Source organism: Filicampus tigris, chromosome 14 (genome assembly GCF_054856515.1).
Source record: "Filicampus tigris isolate MCC_2025a chromosome 14, RoL_Ftig_1.0, whole genome shotgun sequence".
Lineage (NCBI taxonomy): Eukaryota > Metazoa > Chordata > Actinopteri > Syngnathiformes > Syngnathidae > Filicampus > Filicampus tigris.
The window spans coordinates 16,785,783-16,813,455 of NC_141230.1; the positions used below are offsets into that span (position 1 = coordinate 16,785,783).

Genomic DNA, 27,673 nt, shown 5'->3' on the forward strand with positions numbered 1-27,673 from the left:
GCATCTCTGTCCAAAAACATGACTTGTCTCCCGTTCAGCCGAACACAGCACTGTGAACTACATGGACTGTGATACTTTTCACCTCTGAGCCAATAGGAACACATGACAACAAAAGGACAAGCCAACCAACACTATTTCTTTGTCAATGCTGTTATTATGTACAAAAACACAATACAGTTTTGAGCTTCTTTTCAACATTATGAGCTTTTTTTTTTTTCTTTTTTTTACAGTATCTCAAGTTTTTATACACTGTATTATATACGGTATTGTGTGATTTCACCAACCTCCCCACAATAATGGTCGTATTGTGAGGTTAATATCGTGATAATATCACATCGGATATCGTTACATCCCTAGCACGAGTAGGCCAAAAGTGATATTAGTAGTATTGGTGCAAAAAACATGACTAGACTAGTCATTCTACTTGCGCAATGGATCACGTGACTATTGAGAACAAAGAGCGTAGTGTTACATGGACCTTAAGATGGATATCAACGACATTGAAGAACTGCTCAAAAAGGTTTCCACACTTGGTTTGGTTGCTTTTTGTGACTATTACCTGTTTATGGACACTAGAGGGCAAAGTCGAGTTAGGAGATGCAGCCACGCTCATTCCATGCCAGGAGTTTACCTGTTTTCATCTGTCTCAGGGCGGAGGAACTTTCCCACTTTTCCCCATTAAGGAGGAGCCTGCAGACACGCTCAACATGCACACTAAAAAGTGGAAGCAGAGACTCACGTTGAGCTGCTTGGAGTGAGACCTTCATAGTCAGTCACTCTCTCAGTGATGCTGATCTCAGGTTGATCCAGCTCACGGTGGACCGGGACTGACAACTGAACCAAGAGTGAAACATCCTCGGAGAAAGCAGCCTGGTGTGCCCTCCCTCCCACTGCAGGTAAGACCACTTGAGCAACTGTGGAATGCTGCGACAGATTTCTGCAAGACTTGTGGAAATTCCTGAGCAGTCCACATTTACTGCTTAGCTTTCATTTTGACGTTTGGCTTTCAGGATGATGGGAAATGAAAATAAATCCTGGTCACGTTTGTCTGTTTCGTTATGATTAGTCAATCCCTCCATCAGTAAGATAACATTGTTGTATTTGACTGGTGGGCAGTGCGCTAGCCAAACACGTGTAATGCAGATGTAAAGTTTGCCTGCCAAGTGCCTAACATTGCAGAAAGGCTGCTTCATTTGCATGCATGACAGGCTCATCGCTGAACAAGACGGTGTTGTGTGCTTGAAAGATGCACGTTAGCGCAAAGCTTTCAGCCTAATACAAACAATTGAGTTTGTTTCAACTGTTATGCTCTGCTAGCGATGCCGTCTTTATGCGAACGGTTGCGCGTAGCCTCGCTATCGACTTCCTTCAATAGCGGCCTGATTAGTAACACCGTCCCACGGGAGAGTGCTTGTGTATGCGAATGTACTTTTGGGGTTAGGCGTGCGGTTGTGACACCTTCCGCCTGCCTGCATAATTGTTTTCATGGTGCCGCCTGACTGTCCCGCGGGCACCCCAACCCCCCCAGGGGAAGTCCTGCCCGCAGACAGGCAGCTCAACCCGGGTGAGGGCAAGCCGGGTCCTGCCGAGCTTCTGAAGTCTGCTGGCTGACTTTGAACTGCAGCTGCTGAAGGTGGAAATCTTTCTGTCTCACACACACCCACACTTCTCCAACCCGCCTCCCCCGCAAGCCCCCCAAGCTGCCTCTGTTGCCATCACGTCTTTCATGTTCGCAGGTAGAAAGGCTAAAGAGGAAGCCGCAAGAGGATGGGGATGTAATCTTCAAAAGACGTAAATATGTCTTTTGATGATTAAAAGGGTTTTGTGGCATAGGGGGGAAAGAAAACCCCAGCATGAAGTCTCGTCCCCTCACTCTTGACTGAATCGAATACATACCTAGTTTAGCCATGCACCACCATGTTGCTTTGACACTAAATCCATATCCTAAGTCTGTTTAGTGGATCCGTGTGTTTCCTTGTAAAAGTAGTGAGGTGATTTATGTTGAAATGTCATAGCTGTTTCTCCTCCAAAAGGCATAACCGAATTTATAGAGCTCCAGAGGGCCACTTCTTCATTCGTTACACATCTGAGACAGAATTCAATGAAATGCATTCATCAGCATTATATGCGGAAGCAAGTTTTAATTCGGCTCATTTGTTTAGTATATCTTAAATTCGAGACAAATGTTTGCTTTTTCACTGCCAGAGCTAGTCCTGTAGATTACGTCAATATACAGAATAGATTATTTGAACTCACATTTGACAGAAGATCATTGTCGTCCGTCCATTTTCTGTAGTGCTCTTTCGGGCCGAGAGGAAGGAAACACCCTTGACTGGTTGTCAGTCAGCCACAGGGAGCATAAAGGGAAACAAGAATTCACACTCACATTCACACCTCTGGACAATTTGGAATCTATGAATCCTACATAAACACAGGGAGGAAATGACAATTTCCCACCGATTGGAACCCTGACCATAGGACTGTGAGGCAGAAATGCTAACCAGCAGAACTCCTTATGTTCATCTCAGCTCATACTCAACAACTTAATTCAGTTTATCTGCCGTGCTTCACCGACTGTAAGAAGAAAAAAAAATTATAATCCGCCGTAGCTAATGGTGGTTGGTCTTGTCTTCTATTGCCACTTTGCTCCTCAAGAGGTGATAGTTTGTGAAGGACCGAGCAGTCACTCGTGTCTCGTACACTAATGCATCTGCGGTTTGTAAATAGTCTGTTGTACCTCAAATCATGAGCGTCATTCAGCATTTTTACTTCCTTCCAACTACCACCAGCAGCAGTTGTGAAACTTTTTTTGCTATTGGTCCTATAACTACTGTGTTGTGTCCCTCTTCTTAGTTGTTGTTTTGATGATGTAAGCTGCGTCATGCTGCTATGGTTGATGAGACACTCTTCACTTAAGCTCTCGCAGCTATCCCGCAACGCAAAATTACTTAATTGCTCCGTCCAAACATGGTTTATGGTTTCACGATCCATGACACACTTCCGATAGACAGTTGAACAGCTAAAGTTGAATGGTTAACTAGTGAAATAATTCCTAATTTGAGCAACTACGGGCTAGAAAGGGACAGGGGGGAAACTGGTGACAGCGCTTAGGCACGGTACGAAAGAATTGGCCCAGCTTTCCATCAATTAAAAAACTGTGCTTGGATTTGTGTGTTTGCGTGCGTGTGTGTTAATATGTATTTCAAATAGCACGACAGAAGGGTATTGTAGGAAAAAAGTGATGATAGAAAACAGAACATGTTTCGGTCTTTGCTGCTCAATATAATAATATGGCTACAACCACACTAAATAGAGATGGGTTTTTTTCTTTCTTTCTTTTTGTCATGTCCGTCACTCAGCCTCAAAATTGTAAACTTTCTCTGAATTTCTATTTCAAATATTTCTCACATGAAAAAGTATTCTAAAGGTGAACAAGGTCAGCCAGTGTTCTGGAACAGATTGTGACTGCTTTTTAGAAGTTCCAATGTTCAGTAATTGAAAGCAAACTGATGTAATAATTAAGACTTCACGTTGTCACGCCACTTCATAAGGGGATTTATTTCTATAGGGACTGATGTGAGAGCGCTTTGGTGTTCATCTCCTTGCCAATTGAAAAATACTACACGCTTCAAATGCTGCTTGAGTGGATCTGCAGGAAATTATGGGGGCCAGGCTGCTCTCCTGCATCACGCTTGTTCAAATTGGCCAGTTTTCATCTAATCATGCGAATAAATAAAAAGCAGACAGATGCCGCTTGAGAAAAAAAAAAAAAAAAAACGAACGGTGACAGTTTGCAAAAGATACTGAGTCACCGGTTTATTGGTGCAAGGCGAGTGCTTCGAGTGGGTTAACCGCAGCTGTGGAGCCTCAAGCGTCCAATGATTTATTAAGGCCAATTGGCGAGTGTGAAGTCACCAGTGAACCATGTTGCTTTACTCATCTGATTCCTATGTTGCCTTGCAAGTTAGGTGATGGCATGGTAGTTTTTTTTTTTGTACTCCCTTTATCTCAGGAGAACAAGCAGCATTAGGTGAGAAGAAGACCAAACCATTGCCAGCTGTTGTCATGAAACTTTCTGTTAGCCTGAAAAAGATGATGCTCTAATAAGCATGCCTAGTTTTGAGGAATTCTCTGACCCGCTGACTACTTCCCATCCATCATGTCATCATCTATCAAATGTATGCAACCACAGGTGACAAAAACTCCCACAGTGCTGAGATTTGTCAAACAACGTGTTTGCTCCCGACAATAAGGTCATTCATGACCTAAGACAGGTATTTCTTGCCAGCGCCTCACAACAAATCCACACATTCACTTTTGTGGAATAAGAGTTAATCCACTCGTTTTTTAGCCATCTCTGGGGGCGGCCATTTTGTCACTTCTGTTGAATGAAAATGACATCACACATGCCCAGAGCTCAGGTAACGACCAACGGCAACTCACGTGTTTTCTAAAGTTGTTCCGTAATTGGTCGATACCTGAGCTCTGGGTAGTTGTGATGTCATTTTCAGTCGACAGAAATGACAAAATGGCCGCCCCTTGAGATGCCTAAAGTCCACAAACGCAATATTAATCAGAATGCCGTGTTTCAACTAGTGGGTCTGCTGGGAACATATTCTTGAAAAAAATATGGTTGGGTTGATTTCCCTCTTTAAATAATCTTCTGATTTTCTTTTTTTTTTATTATTAGACTCAGGAGCCATAACGTTTTAGTTGCGGGACGGTCCAATAAGGAAAACAAAGACATTCCAGGTTGCAGATTAATCTTTCCACTTACAGCCACGACAAAATAAACAGAGTCAGAGACAAGTCAGACAAGAAGGAGACATTGTGGCCCAGCCAATCTAAAGCGAGACAAACAAGGTATCAGGAAGAAGAGTCGATGAAAGACATCACCAGCAGGCAAATCATCAAACAACAGACTTTTGACTGAGTGCATGTGTGTGTGCCTTCTTTTCATGTGAGTTTGTTTTTACTCTGCAACCGAGTGGGGAGCTGGCACTCTGGCAGTCTGTAATTAAAGCAATCAAAAGATGAAGAGAGACAAGGAAATGCATACACAGATGCATACATTACACACAGCACAGAAATGAGATTGGGTCATTTACTCAAAGGTGTGTAGAGTAGACAAAAATTGTACTCGAGTAAGAGTATTGTTACTTGAGAATAATATGGCTATAGTCCAAGTAAAGAGTAGTCCTAAAAATTACACAACTACTTACTGTGTAGAAAAACTACTCATGAACTGATTAAGTTAACTCGTTCACTGCCATTGACATATTTATTTGTCTTTTCACAGTCCAGCCATTCAATCCCAGGAATTTATTTCTATTTTTTTCAATTTCAAACATTAAGGTTAAAGGGGGTCTAAAAATGTCTGGCAGTGAATGAGTTTTTTTATTTTTTTTAAATCAGAGCATAAAAATCAAATCGACTAAAATAAAATAAACAAAACAAAAAACGGAATGTGAAAATTAAGATATTGCCCAACAATATGGTCTAAAATGAACTTTAAAAATTGCAAAAAGTGGAGTTCTTGTCGGCTGAAATGTGGACATTTTTAGGCAGGCATACTGTAGGCCACCAGGCTGGACATAGCGGTTGGCTTTTTTAAATAATGGAATAAAAGTCACGTTTCTTCTTAACAAAAATACTCAAGTAAAAGTAAAAAGTACAGTATGTTGCATTAAAACTATCCTGACAAGTGTGATTTTAAATTACTTAAGTTAATGGAATGGAGTAAATCTGGTTTACTAGCCAGCTTTGCTAAAAATTCATATTTTTCAGCGTTCCGAGTCAGCGTGCGTATGATTGAAACAAAGAAGTTTTTCTTTGGCAAGTTACATTTAAGTCAATTGAACTAAAATCAAGGTTAAATCCACAGTTGAGTTCACAGTTCAGAATCGACTGAAACCTAAGCCACACACAAATTCGTGTCATATATGACATCGCCGAAAGACTCATCAATTGTTATCAAAATAGACTGTTTTATTGCTTTTATGTTCTGCGGTGGTACTATGTACTATGACCATTAAGAATATGACCTGTCGGAAAAATCAAATCAGAGATCAATCAGCAGTCGGGAATTGAATTCCACCGTGTTTAAACTGACCTCGGTTCCTCTGAGCTATCCCAGTTGTGCAGCATGTTATCTTATAAACATGATTTTTCAGTGGCATCTGTATTAAGTGATATTTTCCAAGGCAATGAGGTCCAGCTGTCGTTTGACGTTTGCTTCTGCTTTCAAAGCTGGAAATCACTTAACGTGTGTGTTTATATTCTCGTCCGGCTAAAATGCTGATGATGTTGCTAATGAGTTGTGTTCATCTTCGGCCTCATTTAGCTCCTGACAGCTTAGGCGGCTGCCCTGTTCATTGTCCGTGGAGGAAAGTTGAAAGAAAAGTGAAAGAAAGTACAACAACTGCACTACAATTGCAAAACGCCAAAGAAAGAAATGAATACAAGCACATTGTAGCGACCCCCATACACCATTGTGAACATAGTAGAAACCACTTAAGAGCAATTTGCGCAAATACATCTGACTGCATTTACAATAGATTGTTCAAGTGATGTAATTTCCCATTTTGTTCTCCCGTGTTCGAATAATGACATGGCATTGTAGGCACAAATTGCCCTCTAATCTTAACTGGGCCTCACCTGTGGAGAAAAGTCGGATATGATTTGGACATGTGACTGCTCTATCTGCAGTATAAGGTGACAGATTGGAAATACACTTGCAGTGACTTGCTTATACTCATTGCAGGCATGAAAGTCTTATCAATTATTCATTGAAACTGTTATTTTTCCAGAGTGGAAGGATTCCACGATGTACATCTGCAGTTAGTTTTAATAACAAGAACTTGTTGTACAATTTATTTAGGATTTGCTTTCATCAGGGTTCAAATTTAGAAATAAAGGCACAACTAAGAACATAGACCCCGACTACTATTTGGTTAAATGCCGCTTTGCAAGTTTCACCTCAATTTTCACTTTTTACAGCCATGAACAATGTTCCGGCTTCATTACTTCTGGATATTTGATTTGTCTTCTTCAAAGTTTGTCTTTATATTTTTTGTTTTTCTGTCTTGGGCACAATTTTTAAGCGTAGTCCACCAATGTTCATAAGATTTTGACACGGCTTTTGGGAAGACCATTCCAGAAGCTTTCTTTTTTTGAATTATTATTATTATTTAATCAATACCAGTTTTGATGAGTGTTCTGGATCATTCTCCAAGTTTCCGCCATCTAACTGCTGATTTGAGTCCATTTAAAGAATTCTGGGTTGGATGACCTGAGGTGTGAATCCAGCTGCGGTCATGACCTTCTGAAGATGTCATAACAATATTGCGTTTGTTTTAATCCTTTTTTACTACCATATTTTAATCCCTTGGCAAAAGTATTATTACTTTGAGTACTATTACGGAGAGGCTTCGGTGTTAAATAATGGCTCACATTTCCCAAGCAGGATGCATTTATGTCATTAACAAATATAGTGCGATTATGAGTGCACATGATTGAGGATTTTAGTTTCTTTGTTGAAATGCTGTAATTATCCAAAACCGTACCATAACAAAATTCCTACCTGACAATAAACTCGACTGTAATGATAATCATTACCTACAATTGACCCGCTGCCTGACAACTGTTCAAAACCTACTTTGGGTCCAATTGCAAAGGCAAAAGCGGTTGGCGTTTGAGTGACAGCCGGACCGCCAGGCCTCTATTTACTTACTCGCTAAAGACACGTCCCCACAGCTCATTCCTCCTCAGTGATTAGTTAGGAGTGTCCCTCACTTTCCATTATTTGATGTGTAGTGGCCAAATAACAATAATCACGCACATTCTGTGTTGCTACTGAAATCCAGATGCTTAGTGACATTTATGGGTAATTGTCTTCATGGAATGTTATTAAACTGAATGATCGTTTTTTTTGTTTTTTTTTAATGATTATAGTTCACGAGTCAATTTTCATTGTCGACTTGATGTGGCGAAGAACTCAAGTCAATCCAAGTAAAACCGAGGCACATTGTTATGAAAGATGACGGAAAACCAGGCGGAGTACATTTTGATGCTATATTTCGTCGTGTCTCATCTCAGCCCACTAAATGTACAGTGGATCTATATAATTGATTTATTCTCCGCTGTTAAACCTGCGCACGAATGGGACTGACGTTAATCCGTGCACATGCTGCACAGATGTGAGGGCACGTCTCAAAAAAGTCGGGGAATGATTGACAATAGATGGAGGAACACATCGAATCCTAATGTTAAGTCACAATAACCTTTTATTCTTCTGTCAGGGCTCCAAAGACGGAGGGCTTGATTTACAGCATGTGCTAGTTATTTCGCCGCAAAAAAAAAAAAAAAAAACAACATATAAAACATAATTCAATTTGATGGGCTGAGTCATGGCCTTGGAAAATAAGTTAATTATCTGTTTTCTGGCAACAGGACTCAGTGGTGGATAAGGAGAATTGATTCGTGTTGGAAGCAGCACTTTGAAGGACAAAGTGGCTGGCAGGTTCGCGATCTTACCTAATTCGATGACTGTCGAGCAGTCAAATCACAAGCACACTTGCAGTTATTATCATTTAAAGAAGACTGTCAGGCTACTTGATGGATGCGCTACTACACGAGAGATACAAAAATGACAGAGAAAACAATTTCAATGGGAGACAGGAGGACATTTTCCATGTGCTGTTAATTGCGTTGTCATAGGAAATCCGCAGATCAAAAACGAGGATAATAGGATCCTTTTTTTTGCCCTTTGTTCTCTTTTTAGAGCGGTCCATGTGTAGATGGTTTCCTTACTTGCATAACTTGCACGCCGATAGTGAAAACGCCTAAAGAGGCTAAGCCTAAATCTTGCTTTGGTTTTAAGAATAGAAGAACTTTAATAAATCCATTCGCTCAACTCAGCAAAGCAGAACCATTTTTCATCCAATACAGTCACAATAACAAAAACAGAACTTTTCCACCGCACTTTCTGGCCTTCACTTGAAGCGACACAGACGAGATAAGGGGGTAGTTCTGCTATTTATTCGGTTAATCGTATTGTTGCCATCAACTCTAGAGAGACTAAATCCAGATGACTGAATATTCAATATGTGCCACGTTATAGCAAATATTCACATGTGCGATCCTTTCACCGAGTTGCGAAAAAATACAACCAACGACGCTGATTGAAACAATACCTCTTGTCCTAACACTTTCAGACCCTTCCCCTAAATACTGAAAACGACCACCCAGACAGTGTTAAATATCATGCTTTACCCAGCACTTTAAATTTAGCTTCACCTTTCGCAAATTTCAAATTTAGCTGGGGCCACAAGATTCTGCAAAGACTACCTGGCAATGACACACCTAAAAAACAGAGGAGTTATTTAGAGAAGATTATGCGGTCGTTAGAAGATGAATAACCTCGGGGCCTGACTTTCATCCCAGACCTGCCTCGACACACTGAGATAAGGTTTGCGGGGGATGAAGTGAAGGCTGAAAGAAGTAGTGAGGCTTGTCAAAAGACAAAGAGCCTTCAAACACGTCGCTCTAACTGCGTGTGTGCGTGTGTGTGTGTGTGTGTGTGTGTGTGTGTGTGAGAACTCCATAATGATTGTGCCCTGAGGGGCTTCATATACATTTGGCAGTTCTTCATTTCCTGCTATCCAGCCTTTTATCTCATCGGCAACGCACACGCGCACGCGCACCCCAACACACACACACAGAAATACCGGTTGTGGCGTGACCACAAGGACTGTCCTCAAAGACCAACTCGTGGGCTATAGATTGTATGCATGTGTGTTTGTGTGCGTAGTCAGTGATTATGCAAGATCAAACCCAGCGGCTAGGGAGAATTAGCTCTCATTGAGGTTAAGAATGTTTTTCACCAAGAAGAGTGAAATCTGAGGATTGGAACCACACGGAAAGATGCTGAATGGAGACAAGGACTCCGTTTTTTTGTCATCACAAAAAAAAAAAAAAATGTAAAAAATCTATTTGATGCCCCAGGCAATATGAGGTGCATTTTAAGTTCAGCTGATGCAGTTGACAGTCTAATTGGAGAGGAAAGTCGCAAGATATATACACTACGGACAGAATCGACAGTCTTCGGGTACACTGTCGTTTGGTCTGGTGTAAACAAAGCAGCCAGACTTAATGGGGAAGTCAACCCAAACATGTTTTTTTCCAGAATATTTTCTATGAAGGCCCACTAGTTGAAACACGGCATTCTGATTAACATTGCGTTTGTGGAATAAAAGCTAAGCAGCAAAATGCACTCACTGTCGACTGAAGATGAGGGTGCTCAGATAACGACCAATCATGGCTCACCTGATTTCGGAAGCTGAGCCATGATTGGCCATTATCTGAGCCCTGAGCAACTTCCATGTCATCTTCAGTCAATAGAAGTGAAAAAATGGCCGCCTCCTGAGATGGCTAAAAACGGGTGGAGTAACTCTTATTCCACAAACGCAATATTAATCAGAATGCCGTGTTTCGATGAGTCGGCCTGAATAGAAGACATTGACTTGCTGAACTTGACAAAATCGATAATGATGCCAGATGTCTCAAAATCGATATGAGTGTGGGCTTACTGACACCTAAGCATTAAAAAAAATTACAAACATTCTGATAAAGAATGATGTGCAAAGTGACGTTTTATTGATCAGAACTCACTGTCAGTCATCTAAATAATCATAAAGTCATCAATAAAAAAGTACATATCAAATACATAGCTCATGAGTTACACTGATTTTTACAATTCATAACTAATGTCGGATGCTTGTCAGCTGTTGCTGTGGTATTATATTTAATGTATACAGTTGACCACGGCATTTATTTTGTTCCGGTACAATGCTCGTATCCCAAATCACTCTCGTACTCCAAACCTTTCCCGATTGCATTTATCAATTCTAGTGTCCCAACAAACTGGCAACGAATGTTTTTATGTTTGACAACCATGGATTGACATATTTGCGGATTTTATTTTTTTTTTAAATATTTGTTTCTGTTTCTTCCCCAATTTCGCCTCCGTTTTTTAATGGAAAACATATTGAATGTGTTTCAGTATTTTTGGAAGAATTTTTCAGTGGGTATCAATTCAAAAGCAAGGTCCATAAAACTTTGCTGTGGATTGGTTTAGTGTGGAAGAATATGACAGCCCTGACCTTTGAAAGTTGATTGAATAAATACTTACAGTGGCAGAGCAAAACATTGTCCTATTGTTCATGTGTCAAAGCAAGAGACAAAAAGTTTTCCTCTTACACAGCTGGAGTCGGCACTCGTGCTGCGCGAGTGCGAATGGCTAAATTAGAAGCATTATTATGAAGCACTGAGCACTATTAGAGAAAAAAAAAAAACAACGCTCCAATAATGTAGTTGATGTACTTTTGCTGTCATGAAGGCGCCACTTTGCTGGCTACTGCACATATGGGCAACGTGTGGCTTGTCAGGCAGACTCCACCATTCAAAGTTTGTTTGTTTTAACCTTGATAAGCAGACCTTTTGGACGTGTACCCTCTTCTAGCACTCAGACGCTGAGTGGATGTGATACCCATGAGTAATCCGAAGGAATTCGATTCTTTCATGCCTCTTCAATTGAGGAAATATAACTCGGTTTGTGTTCAGTGAAATTGTAATTGGACAAATGTTAGCGTGGTATCTGTCTTTTCCATTATTAATGTCCACTGTTAAGCAACGTGCAGGAGAAATGTGCTTCATAGCGGTAATCACAGCAGTGTTTGTGTTCGCCTGCAGTTTACAGTTCAGCTCAACTATTTACAGTTTTCGGCTTTGTGTTACTAATTAAAATGTAGCTACAGAGGGGGAAGTGACTGTCAGCTAGTCAGGAAATGCATGTTTGGAAAATGATGAAAAATACACAGCAGGCTTTAAATGTGGGAAGTCATGAACAGAATGTGATTTATTTACTACTCTTGAAAATAAACTTGGTGTGTGTGTGTGCTTGTGCTTGTTGAGCAACACGCCTTGCAATACAAGTTGCCTTGATTTCTCCGTTTTTAAGTAGCTACACCCCATCACTGAAGACAAATAAAAACAGCACCCAGGTGACTGTAGCTAAGTGCACGAAGATGTTAGATTTTCCAACAATAGCGCAAATCACATTTTGATGTTTTTAATGCTTTGAGTGGTTGGTGTGGTATTTCTCCTCCTAAGTTGGAAGCACAACCTAACACAAAGCTTTTATACTTTTACAGACCTTCAGTTTGCTGGCCAGGATTGTTAATGAATTTGAATTTCAGCAGCGAGACAGCTCGTATTTTTGCATATATGCTACCATTTGTGTGCATGTGTCCGTACGAGAGGTTGATGATGCAATGTTAAAGTGGAAATCAACCCAAACACATTTTTTTCAAGAATAGATTCCCAGCAGGCCCACTAGTTGAATCACGGCATTCTGATTAATATTGCATTTGTGGAATATGATTTAAGCAGCAAAATCCACCTGTTTTTATCCATCTCAGGGGGCGGCCATTTTGTCACTTCTGTCGACTGACTCACCTGTTTTCTGAAGCTGAGCCATGATTGGTCGTTACCCGAGCCCTGAGCAGTTGTGTTGTCATTTTCAGTTGACAGAAGTGACAAAATGGCCGCCCCCAGAGATGGCTAAAAACGGGTGGATTAACTCTTATTCCACAAACACAATATTTATCAGAATGCGTTGTTTCAACTAGTGGGCATGCATGGAACATATTCTTGAAAAAAAATACGTTTGGGTTGATTTCTACTTTAAGGTTGTCACGAGTAGCTTTTTTCTCTCTCTCTCTCCATATGATTATCCCTCCAAAGAACAAACAAAGCAAGACGTTTTCTCATGTAGAGGCCCCCAGCCTTGTTTATTTACTCAAGATTGAAAGGGGGCAGGTATCACCAACAAATTATAATATTTAGTTGAAACAATAATTTACACTAAATGTGAAAAGTCAGAAGAAGGAGTCTGGTTAACAAAAATCTACATTTTCGTTTTACAACCTAATGAATCCAGGCCAGTTGTTAATTGTTTGTGGCCACCATGTTGAAGAAAAAAAAAAAAAAAAAAAATTGGAGCAGAGGTTAGCCAACGGTGACGCGTGCTTGCAGATATGAGCCGGAGCAACGCTATGGGCTGTTTTGCTCGATCATTACATGTTTGTTGGCAATGATGTGACAGTTGCGCTTCAGTGAACTCATGTGGGCCACACACTACGTATCACAGCCGGCACGACTGCTCATACTCACCCAATCCGCTGCAAAGGGAGAAGGAGTTCTGAATGTTTGCATTTCTATATTTCCGATGTCTGAAAGAACACTTTTTTTGTCCGATGTCTTCCAGGAAGTGAGCGCAAACATGCCACAGAGGAGAGGAACGACAAAATCCATCTTTGTGTCCTCAATTTTAGTAAGTGGTCTGCATTTATTTGGCTTCTTACCTTGTATGTCTACTCATTTTCCTCAATATATAAAATTGGCCTTAATCCTTCACATCATTCTGTTTCCTTGAAACAAAGCTAAATCTACGTGGTGTATGCATCATACAGAGTATGGGTGGAAGCACTTGTAAAAATGGGGGGGAAATATTTGAAATAGATATGAAAGCTGCCTGCACACCACGCGACGCAACTGAACGCGATTGAAGTGGACCGATGCAGAAAAAATGACAGCTAATTGGCGACTCCACACGCGAAACCGAAATAGCGAGGCTGTACTGTATTTTTTTCTTACTGAATGATAAAAAAAAAAACATGCCATGATTTAAAAAAAAAAAAAAAAAAAAAAGAGCAGATGATTGATTTTAAAATGTAAACTGAATATACATTTTGAAATTTCCAAGCAGTAGCTTGGCCAGAATTAAACACTATGCACAATTCATAGCGCTCAAAATGTTGATTGTGCAGTTATGATTATTATATGTTTTGCTTGTTTGGAAAAGCTCATTAAGCTGTTCAGAAAAAAACTGCGCGTGTTCCTCGTCTCTTGCCCAAATTCAATCAAGTTCACTTCACTCGTATCCCTAATAAGGACAAGCGCTGTAGAAATGAAATGGACGGATGAATACCACACAAATGCCCCCTATCTATGGACATGGTTTCATTGGTCATGTGTGTTCCTTCCCAAAACTCTCAGAAGTGTGCGAGAAATTATAAAAACCCTCAAAGAATCCATCCACAATTATTCACATCTGCTTTTTTTGCAACAAAACCACAGTGTTACGTTTCACAAAATATCATAGTTTGCCTTTTAATACTTCTGTGTAACCAGATGAAATAATTTTGAAGACAAAAGATGGGCAACAAATGGGTTGGATTAGCATCAGAGTCTGTGTGACGCCAAGTTAAATACAAATCATTTGCATATGCCTCACATAGTGTAAGGGGAGAAAGCTGGTGGAAGGTCGCTAAAGATTGTTGTAGTTTTTATTTTCACAAGTGTTGGGACATACTGGGCTAACCTGGGACCGCGGGTATCGTATTTCGTGACATTTGACACAAGTTGAAACAAGGCATTCTGATAAATATTGCGTTTGTGGAATAAGAGTTAATCCACCCATTTTTAGCCATCCCGGGGGCGGCCATTTTGTCACTTCTGTCGACTGAAAATGACATCGCAACTGCTCAGGTAACGACCAATCACGGCTGACCTGTTTTCTGAGGCTCAGCCGTGATTGGTCGTTACCTGAGCCCTGAGCAGTTGCGATGTCATTTTCAGTCGACAGAAGTGACAAAATGGCCGCCCCGAGATGGATAGAAAAGGGTGGATTTTGCTGCTTAACATATTCCACAAACTCGATATTAATCAGAATGCCGTGATTCAACAAGTGGGCCTGCTGGGAATATATTCTTGAAAAAAATGTGTTTGGGTTGATTTCCGCTTTAACAAACAAACAGATCTTCCGTACAAATGGACCCTCTTGGATTAGTACTGAATGCTTTAAATCCCATTGCAATTCGCCCCATTGTGGAATTAGATGTTTTTTCAGCCATAACTGTTTGCAGTTGTACAATACGTGTCTGTCATACCCACAACAACTTCCATCCTACCGCTGCCACCCAAACTCCCCGAATTTCGAATGTCTTTGTGTCTCTGTAGGTGTGCTGCATGCTTGCGAGCGCAGAATATTCCAGCTGTGGCGAGTATGAGTTCTTAAACCAGACCAGTAACAGCTGCCAGGCATGTCCTCAGTGCCAGCCAGGACAGGAGCCACACATGGTGAGAGAGTCACAAATGGACAGTTCGTGTGTAACCGCATGTGTCACATGTCATCCGGCTTAGTTAATACTTCAATCATGAACTAAATCTTGATCCCACTCCAAAATAGAGTAGTAAAACAGTCATTCAATTAGATACGCACATTTTTCCATCTCAAGTCCTGCACAACATTCATGTCATCAGCAAATGACATCATGCCTTGGAACAAATGTGTGTATTATTACACTCGGGCCACCCACCGTGTCCGCACACATCTGCGCCATGCTGCTCAGTGAAAAGCGCCTTAATTCAAATGAACAGTTCCTGTACGGCTAATCGCTTTCGTTGATGTGGAGGTATGTGTCAAGGTGAATGACGCGCAGTAGTCAGTCTGTCAGTCCACAAAGGCCAAAGAAAACAGAGCAAAGGTAAAACGCTTTGTTGTGCGCCTTGCAGGTGGGGCCTTCTTGAGACGCTCACAATGAATAAATCCCGAACAACAGAATGAAAAGTAAGCTAGTAGAGGAATTGCTGGAGTTTTTTTAAAAAAAATGGTTATGTATTGCATCACCAGAGTTGCATCACTTTTTGAAAACATGGATTGTAGCATAATTACTGGAATCTTAGACCACTAGCAACATTATTTACTGAACCGCAGGATGGAAATTGCCAACGCAATTTGCCTCATATAATGAATAAAAACTTCAGTCACAACATTGGTTACTCATGCATAAAATAAATACAGTGCATCCACTAAACGGCAAGGGTGTGTTCAGAGATTAAATAATTTGCCGATGTTTATCATTCCGGTTTGAATTTGTTTTGTAGAACTGCACTCAGGGCATTTCCCATATTTAGCTAAGGTAAGACAGAGATTGTCAATGGAAGCGTGTTCACCAACACAAGCACTTTGACAATAGTGAGAGATCCAATTTAATCAAATCTTTATCAATTATTCATTACAATATAAATTAAAAACAACTTGATGGCTGTTTTGTAATGAGTGACAGCCTATTTCTCTTTAGGGCAAGCTCATATATACACCTAGTTATCGTATCATCTGCCTCCTGCAACTGCTGCTCACCCCTCCCCCACCTCCGACATCAGTCCTCCCTTGACAATGTGCCTATGAGCAAGACGCAGACTTTTTTTGGGTGCGCTGGGTGATTCAACTTTTCCTTTGTAACCCTCCCAGAATGCACTGCGGTGCGCAGTCTCGTCCGCTATAGCGTCTCATTAGCATGAACGGCCATACGGCAATCTGACGTTTTCACAAAGAGTGCTGTGCACTCGCCAAGTCGGCTCCCTCAAGATTAAAGCCTGTTAGGAGACAACAACATCCTTCCTTTTGAAGCCGAATTAATTACACTATTATCAACTTCCTTCCTCGTTTAGTACCTTAATCCAATAAGCACACTGTCCTCACCGTACTCATTCCCCGTTCCTTCAATGAGCGCCTCGGACTGATCCCGATTATCGCCGAGACTAATGCAGTCAGTTTCGAGCCGAAGACGGCGAGATTAGAAAGAACCGAGGATCAGTCAGTCAAGCGACGCCGCTGCACTTTCGCCCGCCTGTCTGATCCCCACGGAGCCTCCGATTCATGTGTTAGCTCTCAAGCGTGTGTTCAATCACGGCGTAACCGCAGGACGCATCCTCACACCGACTTCAGAGAGCGTCTGCACGCGCGTACACGCGCACGGACGCGAAATACATCACAGGAAGATGAAGACATTCAAGGCCCTCTCTTTTAATTTCTTAATCCAGACTGCGGTAAATGCAGCTGCTTTATATCTTCGGCATTTCTCACAACACACAACATGGGGTATACCTGCATAATTCCATTGCAGTAGATCCAATACAAGAGTAGTAATGGAAGATTGGACCAAAAAAAAAAAAACGGAAAATGACCATTCTTAAATGAGATTATATGACACAGCACACAACCTAACATTGAATAGAAAATTGATTAGGTGGCATGCATGTGTTCTTTATCCCCTGGAAAAAAAAAAAAGACCAAAGCGCACAGTAAGTCAAAGTGACAAGACTCTGCCGAGGGCCCAACACTGTTTTATGTATGAGCCATGAGGGTCAAACAGGAGGGGAGCCTTCTGAGTTTCCTCCAAAAGCCGATCGCCTCCAGCCTGACTTCATTGACATCCCGCTTGAGACATGACAGATCAAAGAAATAATTCCGTTGTTTTATTTTACAAACGGACGTATTTGCAATTTTGCAAGTGTAATAGGAAAGTAGTGAAATGGATTCCTTTTTTTTTTTTTTTTCTTTTCTCAACTGAATAACAATGTACTGTATGTCAACAGGGACATTGTAACATCACTGTGTGCGTGTCTGATGTCTTGTAGTCCTGTGGCTACGGTGTGAAGGATGAAGACTTTTACTGTGCGCCATGTCCGCATGGGAAGTACTCCAAAGGCAAATATGAGATCTGCAGACGACACAAAGACTGTGACGCCCTCTACAAAGCCACAGTGCGCACGGTGGGAACGGCAGACAGCGATGCAGAGTGCGGACCCTGTTTGCCGGGGTAAAAAAAAAAAACAACAACAAAAAACACTCTGGTACACAAACGCAACAAGATAATGTGAGGAAAACGTTTTGCAGGAAAAGGGAAGGAAAAAGGCCGTCTTGTTGACAACAAAAATCAAATGAGTATGAGAATATAATGGTAGGACAAAAACAAGATTTTTGGATATGCTTATTGGGAAAATCGAATTATATGCATTGAAAGTCATTCTCTCTCTTAATGTGATCCAATAATGCGTTATTGCACTGTGTTCAACAGTTCAAATATTAACTATAATTTTTGGAGTCTAGAGCGCCATTCTTTACAGCGGCCTGAAGCAACATGTTGAATTTTATGGTCCTCGCTTAATCAATTAAATCGATTGAATTCTAGTTCAAAACCAGCATATAAGCTTATTTTTAGTTTCCCTGAATTGTATGGCAGTTCATGAACATCTTTTCTCAAGCTGTACCGTATTAGAGGAATTCAAACACAATAGCTTCATCCTCATACCGATTTGTTTTTGTTCATTTATGGTGATGTAAGACCCCCATGAATTGGTCCAAACTGAACAAGTAGGATTTTGTTTTTGCTTTCTTCAGGCTGCAGGTAGCATGACAGTGCATTCCCATTCAGACATATAATTGATAATACAGTACTCCTAAGATGAATGGTTCAATTGTACCAGTCATTCACAGACTCCTTGTTGTCTCCTTATCTTCAATTTCAACTCAGACCTGTAGCAAGTCATATTTAGTGCCTGCGGGCTAAATTTCATCATCTGTCAGGTCTTTGTCTTATAAACAGTATGACATATTCTACTCTCCTTGATCTCCCAAACATATTCCAACTGCACCTTTACTCAGTACCTTCTTATGAGATCGACTTTCAAAGCTGATTTTACAATTGCTGATTGTCTCTGTCACACCGATGATATGTCTTGTATTTCATGCAGGTATTACATGCTGGAGAACAGACCCAGAAACCTGTATGGGATGGTTTGTCACTCCTGCCAGAATGCTCCGCCCAACACCAAAGAATGTAATCACAGAAATCTACTCAATGCATTTTTTTTTTTGTAATCGTTTCTCTATCCGTAGTGTCTGTAGTTCAGCTAAATAGAGATAGAATTTCCTTGCACGCGCATACAGACGTCAATAAGTCAAAATATTAGAAACCTGGAAAAACATCAAAGAATTTATTATTCCCCCCGCCCTTAAAACAGGCACATACGTGCCTTGTAATCTGTGAATTAGCTCCATTAGTGCGTGTGTGTGTGTGTGTTAGAGCAATTAAAACGTCAGTTAGTTTGAGAAAGATGATTAGCATGTTAGCACTTGTGTTACATTTTGGTCGACATTTCTGTGTCATGTCAATTTTAGACCATTATGATGCATTATGGCTCCTTCCCATGCAACTCAATAAGGGCCATTTTCTCGTTCGTGTCTAAGTCTATTTTTATGCAATTGAAAGCACACTTGAAGAAACACTGAATCATTCAAAATACATTTTCCACAAAAAAACGGGGACGGAAAAAAAAACACAAAATCTAACAAAATATTTTGTAAAAATAGAAAAAAATATGTGAATATGCCACTTTGTGGGTACCGAACCGTACTGACTACTGATTGCCTGAGGCTCAGCGGCCCGCTACAGTTTGCCCCGTGGCCTGCCACAGATGGCAGTATATTCCCTGCAGTCCTGTTGAAAATGACGGCTTCTCTCGTGTTTCTCTATCAAGGCATTCAACTAATTAAATCCGGACACATTTGTGGCCCCGTCAGACTTGAATGAAGCCCTCTTGCAGAGTCGGCGTCAGCACGGCCGGGCACACATTGCGCTCTATAATATATGCTAATATTGGTTTTCTGTCAACAACTAATTCTGACTCTCTCTCTCTCTATCTCATACATGGCTTAGCTAGCGTCCCTTTTAATACAGCCGGCTAGATTTCTAACCGACACAGTGGCATCCTTAGCAATCAAGGCCTGTCTCGTTTGCCTATCCTGTCTTCACATTGTCTCACAAGCATCCCATTTTGTCTATGGCAGCCTGATACGATAGGGAAAATAGTACAAAGGCATATAAGCAGGAATCCTAATAACAGATCATCCTTACTGTGTTTAACCTGAACACCCAGTGTGTGTGTGTGTGTGTGTGTGTGTGTGTGTGTGTGTTCAGTCAGCAATACATGATTAAGAGACAAAACCACAAGACCTTAAACAGAGTTGCAGTTCAAGCTTATAATCTTATCCAGGGAGTGTAAACACATACTGGAAGATGTTTGGAGCCACGGGCACATAAATATATGTGTGAGTGTAAGATCAGAGGAAGTGTGGTCACATGTAAAAGAGGTCTTCACATTGCCTGGAAAAAAAGGTGATGAAACATGAGCTAATCAATAAACTACAACACATTTCAGTTAGAAAGATAAGAGAAAGGAATAACTAAAGTGGAATTCAGTACACCAAAGTCCTCTCCCAAGGCCAAACATTCTTTGGATAAGTACTAAGACGAGCTTACCTTCGAAGTACAAAATGTGGCTGAATTCTAGCATTTGGATTTTTATTATTATTTTACTGAGAAATTAAGACAGACCTTGGGGAAATCTTAAATAGAGGAGAAATTCTAGCAATAACATAATGAGTACTGAAGGTTATGTTTGTGTGTCTGTTTCACAGGTATGCAGACCAGTGGTCCAGTACAAAAACCTCAGTTGGACCCAGGCAGCACCACTGTGTTCCCTCATCTTCAAAAAGGTACCCACAGTTGCGGAAAACGCACACCGGAAAAGCATGAATGTAACTTCCTACATTTTGTCATCCTCAGATCCAACAGGACAAGGTCACCTAGCAACGGCTCTCATTATCGCCATGTCCACCATCTTTGTCATGGCCATCGCCATTGTTCTTATCATTATGTTTTACATTCTGAAGGCCAAGTCAAGCGGCCAGGGTGAGCGCGCACACAACAAACACGCAAACATGCATGTTGGGTATGACCCAGGTACGTAGCCTACGTGGTTATTGACACCCGCACTGTTTGCAGCATGCTGTCATGGGCAAGTGAAATCAGTTGAAGCTCAGACCAATAAACAAGAGGACAAGAAAGACGTCCCTGGTAGGACAGCACACACACATGCCAACGCACACACGTGCTTTTTTTTTTTTTGTTTCAGTTTGTAAAAGGTATGCATTTAATACGTTACATTGGTTTTACAAAACGTGTTTTAAATGCTCATTTAAAAAGCCAAAGACAACAAACACTAGGCAGTAAAACCTTTTTTCTTTATTCAAAACCTTCATTTTCAAGTACTTTGAAAAAATGTCAAGGGTACTTGAAAATGTAAAGATAACTTAGCAACACATTAAATTAGTGACATTATTATACTACACATAAAATATACGCAAAGTGATTCTATTATTACAGCTGCGTTTGATTCATTTTTTCAATGTTTTCATTCTAAATTGCAAATATAAGACAATAACAGGTTGTTAAGTTTCCGTAAACTTCACTCACACGTGAAAGCATTTTAAAAAGAAAAGCTTGCCAAATGCGCAACAGATGCAGTTGAAATCGAATCAAACTAAAGTGAAAATCATACGTTTGTGTAATGACAGTGCAAGCAGCATCCTGATTGTAGTTAGCCAGACTATAATTACAATTTCCACCTTTGCTTTAGTGACAGTAAGTGAGATTCACACAGTCCTGCAAAAAACAAGCCTTTGCAATATAAAACAGGTAATGATAGTTTGTTCAAAACCTTTTTTTTTTTTTATAATCCACATTGAATTATATTTCACAGCGAATGAAGTTTAAGACAAGGGAGCAACTGTCAGTTCATGTTTAAAATCCCAAATTATTAAATCTTTATTGTACAGTGGAACGTTTAGAGTCAATTCAAAAGAGTTAAAGAGGGAAAGTCAACCCAAACATATTTTTTTCAACAATATGTTCTATGCAAGCCCACTAGTTGAAACAAGGCATTCTGATAAATATCGCATTTGTGGAATAAGAGTTAATCCACCCGTTTCTAGCCATCTGTGGGGGCGACCATTTTGTCGCTTCTGTCGACTGAAAATGACATCACAGTTGCTCAGGTAATGACCAATCACGGCTGACCTGTTTTCTGAAGCTGAGCCGTGATTGGTCGTTACCTGAGCTCTGAGTAGTTGTGATGTCATTGTGATGTCAGTGGACAGAAGTGACAAAATGGCCGCCCCCTGAGATGGCTAAAAATGGGTGCATTTTGCTGCTTAACTCATATTCCACAAATGCAATATTAATCAGAATGCCGTGTTTCAACTAGTGGGCCTGCCTAGAACATATTCTTGAAAAGAAATATGTTTGGGTTGATTTTTCTTTAAGAGTTTTTTTTTCCCCTTTGTTTTTAGGTTTCAAATCGTAATAGTTGTGCACTTACATTTAAACGTGTATGTCTGTTAATAAAGTTAAAATACCGTTTATTTTTATGACGCCAACAGTTTAAACGCATTGCGTAGCACCCTGGAGGTTCCTTCGTATCTCGTAAAACACATTTTAGCATCTCATTTCAAGTCGGCCGTGTGTGCATCAAGAACGTTCTGTTTCATGGCATAATCTTCAGTGCGTTAGCGGCGCACTCACGCCGTGCATGTGCAAGTCTGCGTATGCGTGCATGCGGGTGTGTGTGGGCTACGAGAGCTGCGGCGTGATGAGTACACCCTGATGGAATGTGGAACCTGCCCAGATAAAGTCATGCATCCCTTAAGGCGCCATTTTTGCTGACAATGATGCTCTGTTCTCCTTCATGTGCCGGCTAACTGTTCCTCATGTTCTCAAGAGTCTGCATACAGTGGTACCAGAGGACAGATTAAAAATAGACTTAATAATATAATGACGAAAAGCATGGCAATTTATAGACCTAATCATATAATCACTAAAATCATGGCAATTTAGTTGGCTATGATTCACAACAAAACATGTTGGCGCTTAAAGACGGGGTAATATTGTGGATACATGGGCTGGACGCCATAGCTCCAAGCTTTAGTTGTCACATATATAGACTGCGCTAATAAGACAGGGAGATGAAAGTCATGGGTGCCTACATACACACAAACACACACACACACCCCAACGCACGCACGCTCGCACTCACACACCCACACACACGTTATATGTCGACCGTAATAGATACAATCTTAACCATTCCCCTAACCCCGACCCCCACACAAATGCTTGATTTAATTAACCACCTTCAAGACGCAACCCCAGCAACCAACAGGAACCCACAAACCCTCCAACTGCAACGCCTGCAGCCAGAATTGGTGTTCACATAACAGTCAATGTAATTGCGTTGGTTTTTACATACCACGATTCCAGAGCCTAAAGTGGAGTTATGCTCTGTGAATAAATATGCTCATGGTCAGATTTTAACCATGCGTGTAAGAAAAGAAATTACAGCAATTAGTTGAGACTGCTGATTTCCTCAGATACAGTTTTCCCTCACTTTTTGCGGTTGACACGTTCCATGACCCCCAGCGAAAGGCAAATTTCCGCGAAACAGAGGTTGACTTTTTTTTGTATTTTTGAAGGGGGGGGTTACACGTCTATTGAGCCATTATGAACCCCCACACAGGGTTCACACATTACATTTAATAAATGTAATTTTTAAAATGCAAAATGAAGAATAAACACCGAGCTGCTGATTATAGGCTGCATTCAGAAATTACTGGGAGCGGAATGCGCTCTGCCTCCAAGAGCACATGAGGATGACGAAGCGTCCGCTTAATAACTACGTTAAAGCGGAAGTCAACCCAAACATATATTGTTTAAGAATATATTCTTTGCAAGCCCACTAGTTAAAACACAGCATTCTGATTAATATTGTCTTTGTGTATGAGTTAAATAACAAAATCCACCCGTTTTTTAACTATCTACGGTGGCGGCCATTTTGTCGGGTCTGTCGACTGAAAATGACATCACACACACTCATGGCTCAGATAACGACCAATCATAGCTCAGCTTCAGAAAACAGGTGAGCCGTGATTGGTCATTACCTGATCCCTGGGGGGGTGTGATGTCATTTTCAGTCGACAGAAGTGACAAAATGGCCGCCCCCCTCAGATGGCTAAAAATGTATTTTGCTGCTTAACTCATATTTCATATTAATAATATTGCCTTGTTTCAACAAGTGGACCTGCACAGAACATATTCTTGAAAAAAAATGTTTGGGTTGACCTCCGCTTTAAAGTTTTTCTTTTTATCTTAAAATGGCATACCATAACCGGAATCATGTTTATAGTCTTGGTTTTTGTCAAACAAATTTCCCCTCCAAAAAACAAAACAAAACAAAAATTCTACATGTTTTTGATTGATCCAACTTAGAAGCAAGAAAATCCTCAATCAAGCGAGCTAAAACTGCAATAGATTAAGTTATGGACACAAATGAAAACCTGCGATCAAGTGAAGCTGCAATAACCGAAGCGCCAAGTATCGAGAGCCCTGTAGTGTCCTTTACTCTACCAGTTGATATGTTTCAATTAATTGCTGCGTCTATCTGAGGTATATCATCAATGTCCCCCTAGAACAACAACAAAAACTAATTGTGTAACGTGTACCTTTCCTATGACTGATACCACCATTTCACAGTCAATTTATTTACCACTGCAAAGCAAGAGAAAATGTAAACCTGTTATACCTTTCAACAATAGTTAGCAGTTGATTGTGTGTTTTCAGTGTAATCGAATTTTCACGGCAACTCTGGTTCGTTCAAAAATGCATCTTCTCATTCTCTCTCAGATAAGGTGGCGATCTACTCAGAAAAAGATGCATTTGACAAACTTCAGGCCTCGCCTCAGATGACAGTGAAAAGGTGAGACATGTCTGTTGCACTTGCTCACAATACAGATTTCTCCTATATTCCAGCTTTGTAATTTATTACTTTCCCTTACCACTAATTAAATTTCATCTTCTCGTGTCATTAATACCCCATTTCAGGGTCAATATAACATGTTTTCTTTCTCGTTTTAGCACAAATATTCCAAATAACCTTTATCTTGTTAATATTCCATTTATTAGTCATATGTGCATGTGTGTCACAACACAACAAAAAAGTTTGAAATAGTTTTATCCAACATGTGTTTCTAATTCAGCCACCACAGAACAACTCTGTGCAACAGTAATATGTTGATGCTGAAAGCTGGTGAGTCTTTCGCGGGTGCGAGGTACACGACACCTCGTAAACACCAAGAGGTGAACAGAAGGGGGTGCTGCGGTTAAGGTGTTTGGGGTTCTTTATTTCAGGCTTCACTTAAAACCACCATATTACGATAACTCGGCCTGATAAACATGATGGCTATTCTCAAATTGGTATCCATATTTCGAGGTGGTAGAAGTGGTCCTTATTCTCTAAATAACCTCTGAGGGATATTTGTTTTTTTTAATAAAATGTGTATAACATTCAAATGCATGTGCGGCAGTGAAAACGACGCCTCGTCCGAGAATGAGCGGCTGCTGAGCCGCAGCATCGACAGCGACGAGGAGGCGACGCTGGACAAGCAGGGCTCCGCGGGGACAAACAACCTGACCCCCAATTTGGGACTCAACAATATGGGGAACAAGCCGGACCTCTGCCTGCTGACTATGGGCGCCGTGGACACCGATCCCGCCTGCAACGGGACCGCCAACGTCGCCGCTAGCTCCAACAGCAACCTCCCCAGTCCCAGCCACATGGGCAGTGTCAACCACATCTCCAGCACTAACCACATCAGCAATGTGACCGCAATCAACAACAGCAATAAAAACCCAGGGGTAGGAATGTGGATCTTTGAAATATCTACTATACATTTATGATTATAAACAGATCTGCAGTTCTGGTTCATCTGGATCACATAGCGTTTTCTTTTTTTCTACTACACAGATGTTACAGAGTCGCAGGAAAAAGATCCTGGATCTGTATGCAAAAGTGTGCAATGTGACAGACGGTACGTTACTCTCAAGCAGCAGAAAATATGCATTTATTTATGTTTTGTAAGTTTCATAAGCATTTCATAATTAATAATTCATCTGATGACATTATGACAAATTAATGGGGAAGTCAATCCAAACATTTTTTTTCAAGGATATGTTCTAGGCAGGCCCACTAGTTGGAACACGGCATTCTGATTAATATTGCATTTGTGGAATATGAGTTAAGCAGCAAAATCCACCTGTTTTTAGCCACATCAGGGTGCGGCCATTTTGTCACTTGCTTTTGACTGAAAATGACATCACAGTTGCTCATGGCTCAGATAACAACCAATCATGGCTCGGCTTCAGAAAACAGGTGAGCTGTGATTGGTCATTACCTGAGTTTTTTTGGGGTTGGCTTCCTGTTTAAGGTTTGCGCAACAACCGAAAACACACCTCCACAGCACTGGCGGATTTTTGAGCCGGTAGAAATCGCTGTTTTATAACAGCAATGAGAGGCCAATCAGAACAACATAGTACAGCAGCTGTACTTATATTGACACAAATGTGATAGTTTAGTCGGACTCGCCGACGGTCGGCTGTTTAAAATTAGAGGCGGACCGGCCTATAGACGGGTACTATTTTTTTCTCCCCGGAAAAAAAGGCGAATGACGGACAGACTGAAGGGTAGCCACGTTGCAGACGGGTGACAAATAACGGACGCTCATTTTTTAGTAAAATGCCCAGCTCTGTTTATAACTTTGCTTATGTGACAACTTAATAAGAACTAGCTTGCAAACTGCGACATAAAAACATGCATACTTGCGTCTCATCAGGCCTGAGCCCCACAGAACTTCCCTTCGACTGCCTGGAGAAAGCCAGTCGCATGCTGAGCTCTTCCTACAGCAGCGAGGCGGCCGTGGTTAAGACGTGGAGGCACCTGGCCGAGAGCTTCGGCCTAAAGCGCGACGAGATCGGCGGCATGAGCGACGGCTTGCAACTCTTCGAGAGGGTGAGCACGGCGGGATACAGCATCCCCGACCTGCTCACCCGCCTGGTGCAGATCGAGCGGCTGGACGCTGTGGAGTCACTGTGCTCGGACGTTCTGGGAGGCCACGACATGGCGGCCGCGGGTGGCCGGCAGGGCATCAGCGGTTTTCATTGCCAGTTGGCGTGCCCGTCACCTTGTCAGCCATCCTCTCAACGCTGCGCCAGTGTCTAAGACCTCTGAGCAGCACAAACTCTGAAGTCGGGACGCTTTGACGCAAGATGCATACAGAGACTAGACTGTACCCTCCCCTCGTCACATGAAGAACGTTGGTGGATATACCACTGAGTCAAGAAGCTATATATCGAAAATAGTTGAATTGGTACACAGGATTCGAGAAAAAAACAACTGATTCCGTTTCTATGCTAGTAAGCTTTGGTGGTTTCTCATCTGTCAAGTACAGATACGTACCGCAGAATCAATTCATTATTCCGGAGGGACAATTGTATGATTCCAGTTTTGGAGGAAGCCTTCAGAGAAGGTCCTTTTCTGAGTGGAAAAACGTGCGAGTCCTCATCTCAACCACGTCAAACAACCTTTGAGATGAACTAGAACAGACATTGTGAGCCAGGTCCTCTCTCAGGTTCAATAACAATGACCTCTGACCTTCCAAACGTTCTTCTGGAAGAACGACACCCTCCAACGTTCTGTCGAAAGTCTTCCCCAACGACTGGAAGTTTTTATATCTGAAAAGGGGGGCATGTATCACAACACATGATCCTATACGATCTGAATTCCTCCCTGAATTTGAATCTGACATTTTGTTGAAGTTTTAATCAATTAGTAGTAGTAGAAGAGTAAACTATATAGCTTTCCTGGATGCCAACGCCCACTCAAATGTAGCTTTTTGGACAGGAAGCCTTCACTAAAGTCATACGTACATTTGCACATATAGTCATAGATTTACACATACTTCGCGCATGTGCCTTTCCAGCTCCACACACTTGTACCAAACATCAGTCTTTCACCAGCAACTTCCTCTTCAGCAGCC

At 41.2% G+C, this 27,673-nt stretch overlaps 1 protein-coding gene across 1 annotated transcript; it reads left to right on the plus strand.

The window, feature by feature from the left end:
* Positions 1–616: 616 nt before the first annotated feature.
* On the plus strand, positions 617–27,319 carry edar (ectodysplasin A receptor). The gene is made up of 12 exons (XM_086052545.1): positions 617–896; positions 13,328–13,393; positions 15,082–15,201; positions 17,545–17,726; positions 18,661–18,746; positions 20,387–20,464; positions 20,535–20,660; positions 20,754–20,825; positions 24,486–24,558; positions 25,166–25,496; positions 25,606–25,669; positions 26,471–27,319. The coding sequence occupies exons 2-12, from the start codon at positions 13,343–13,345 to the stop codon at positions 26,854–26,856; spliced, it is 1,569 nt and encodes a 522-aa protein (XP_085908671.1). The 5' UTR covers positions 617–896; positions 13,328–13,342; the 3' UTR covers positions 26,857–27,319.
* The last annotated feature ends 354 nt before the right edge of the window (positions 27,320–27,673 follow it).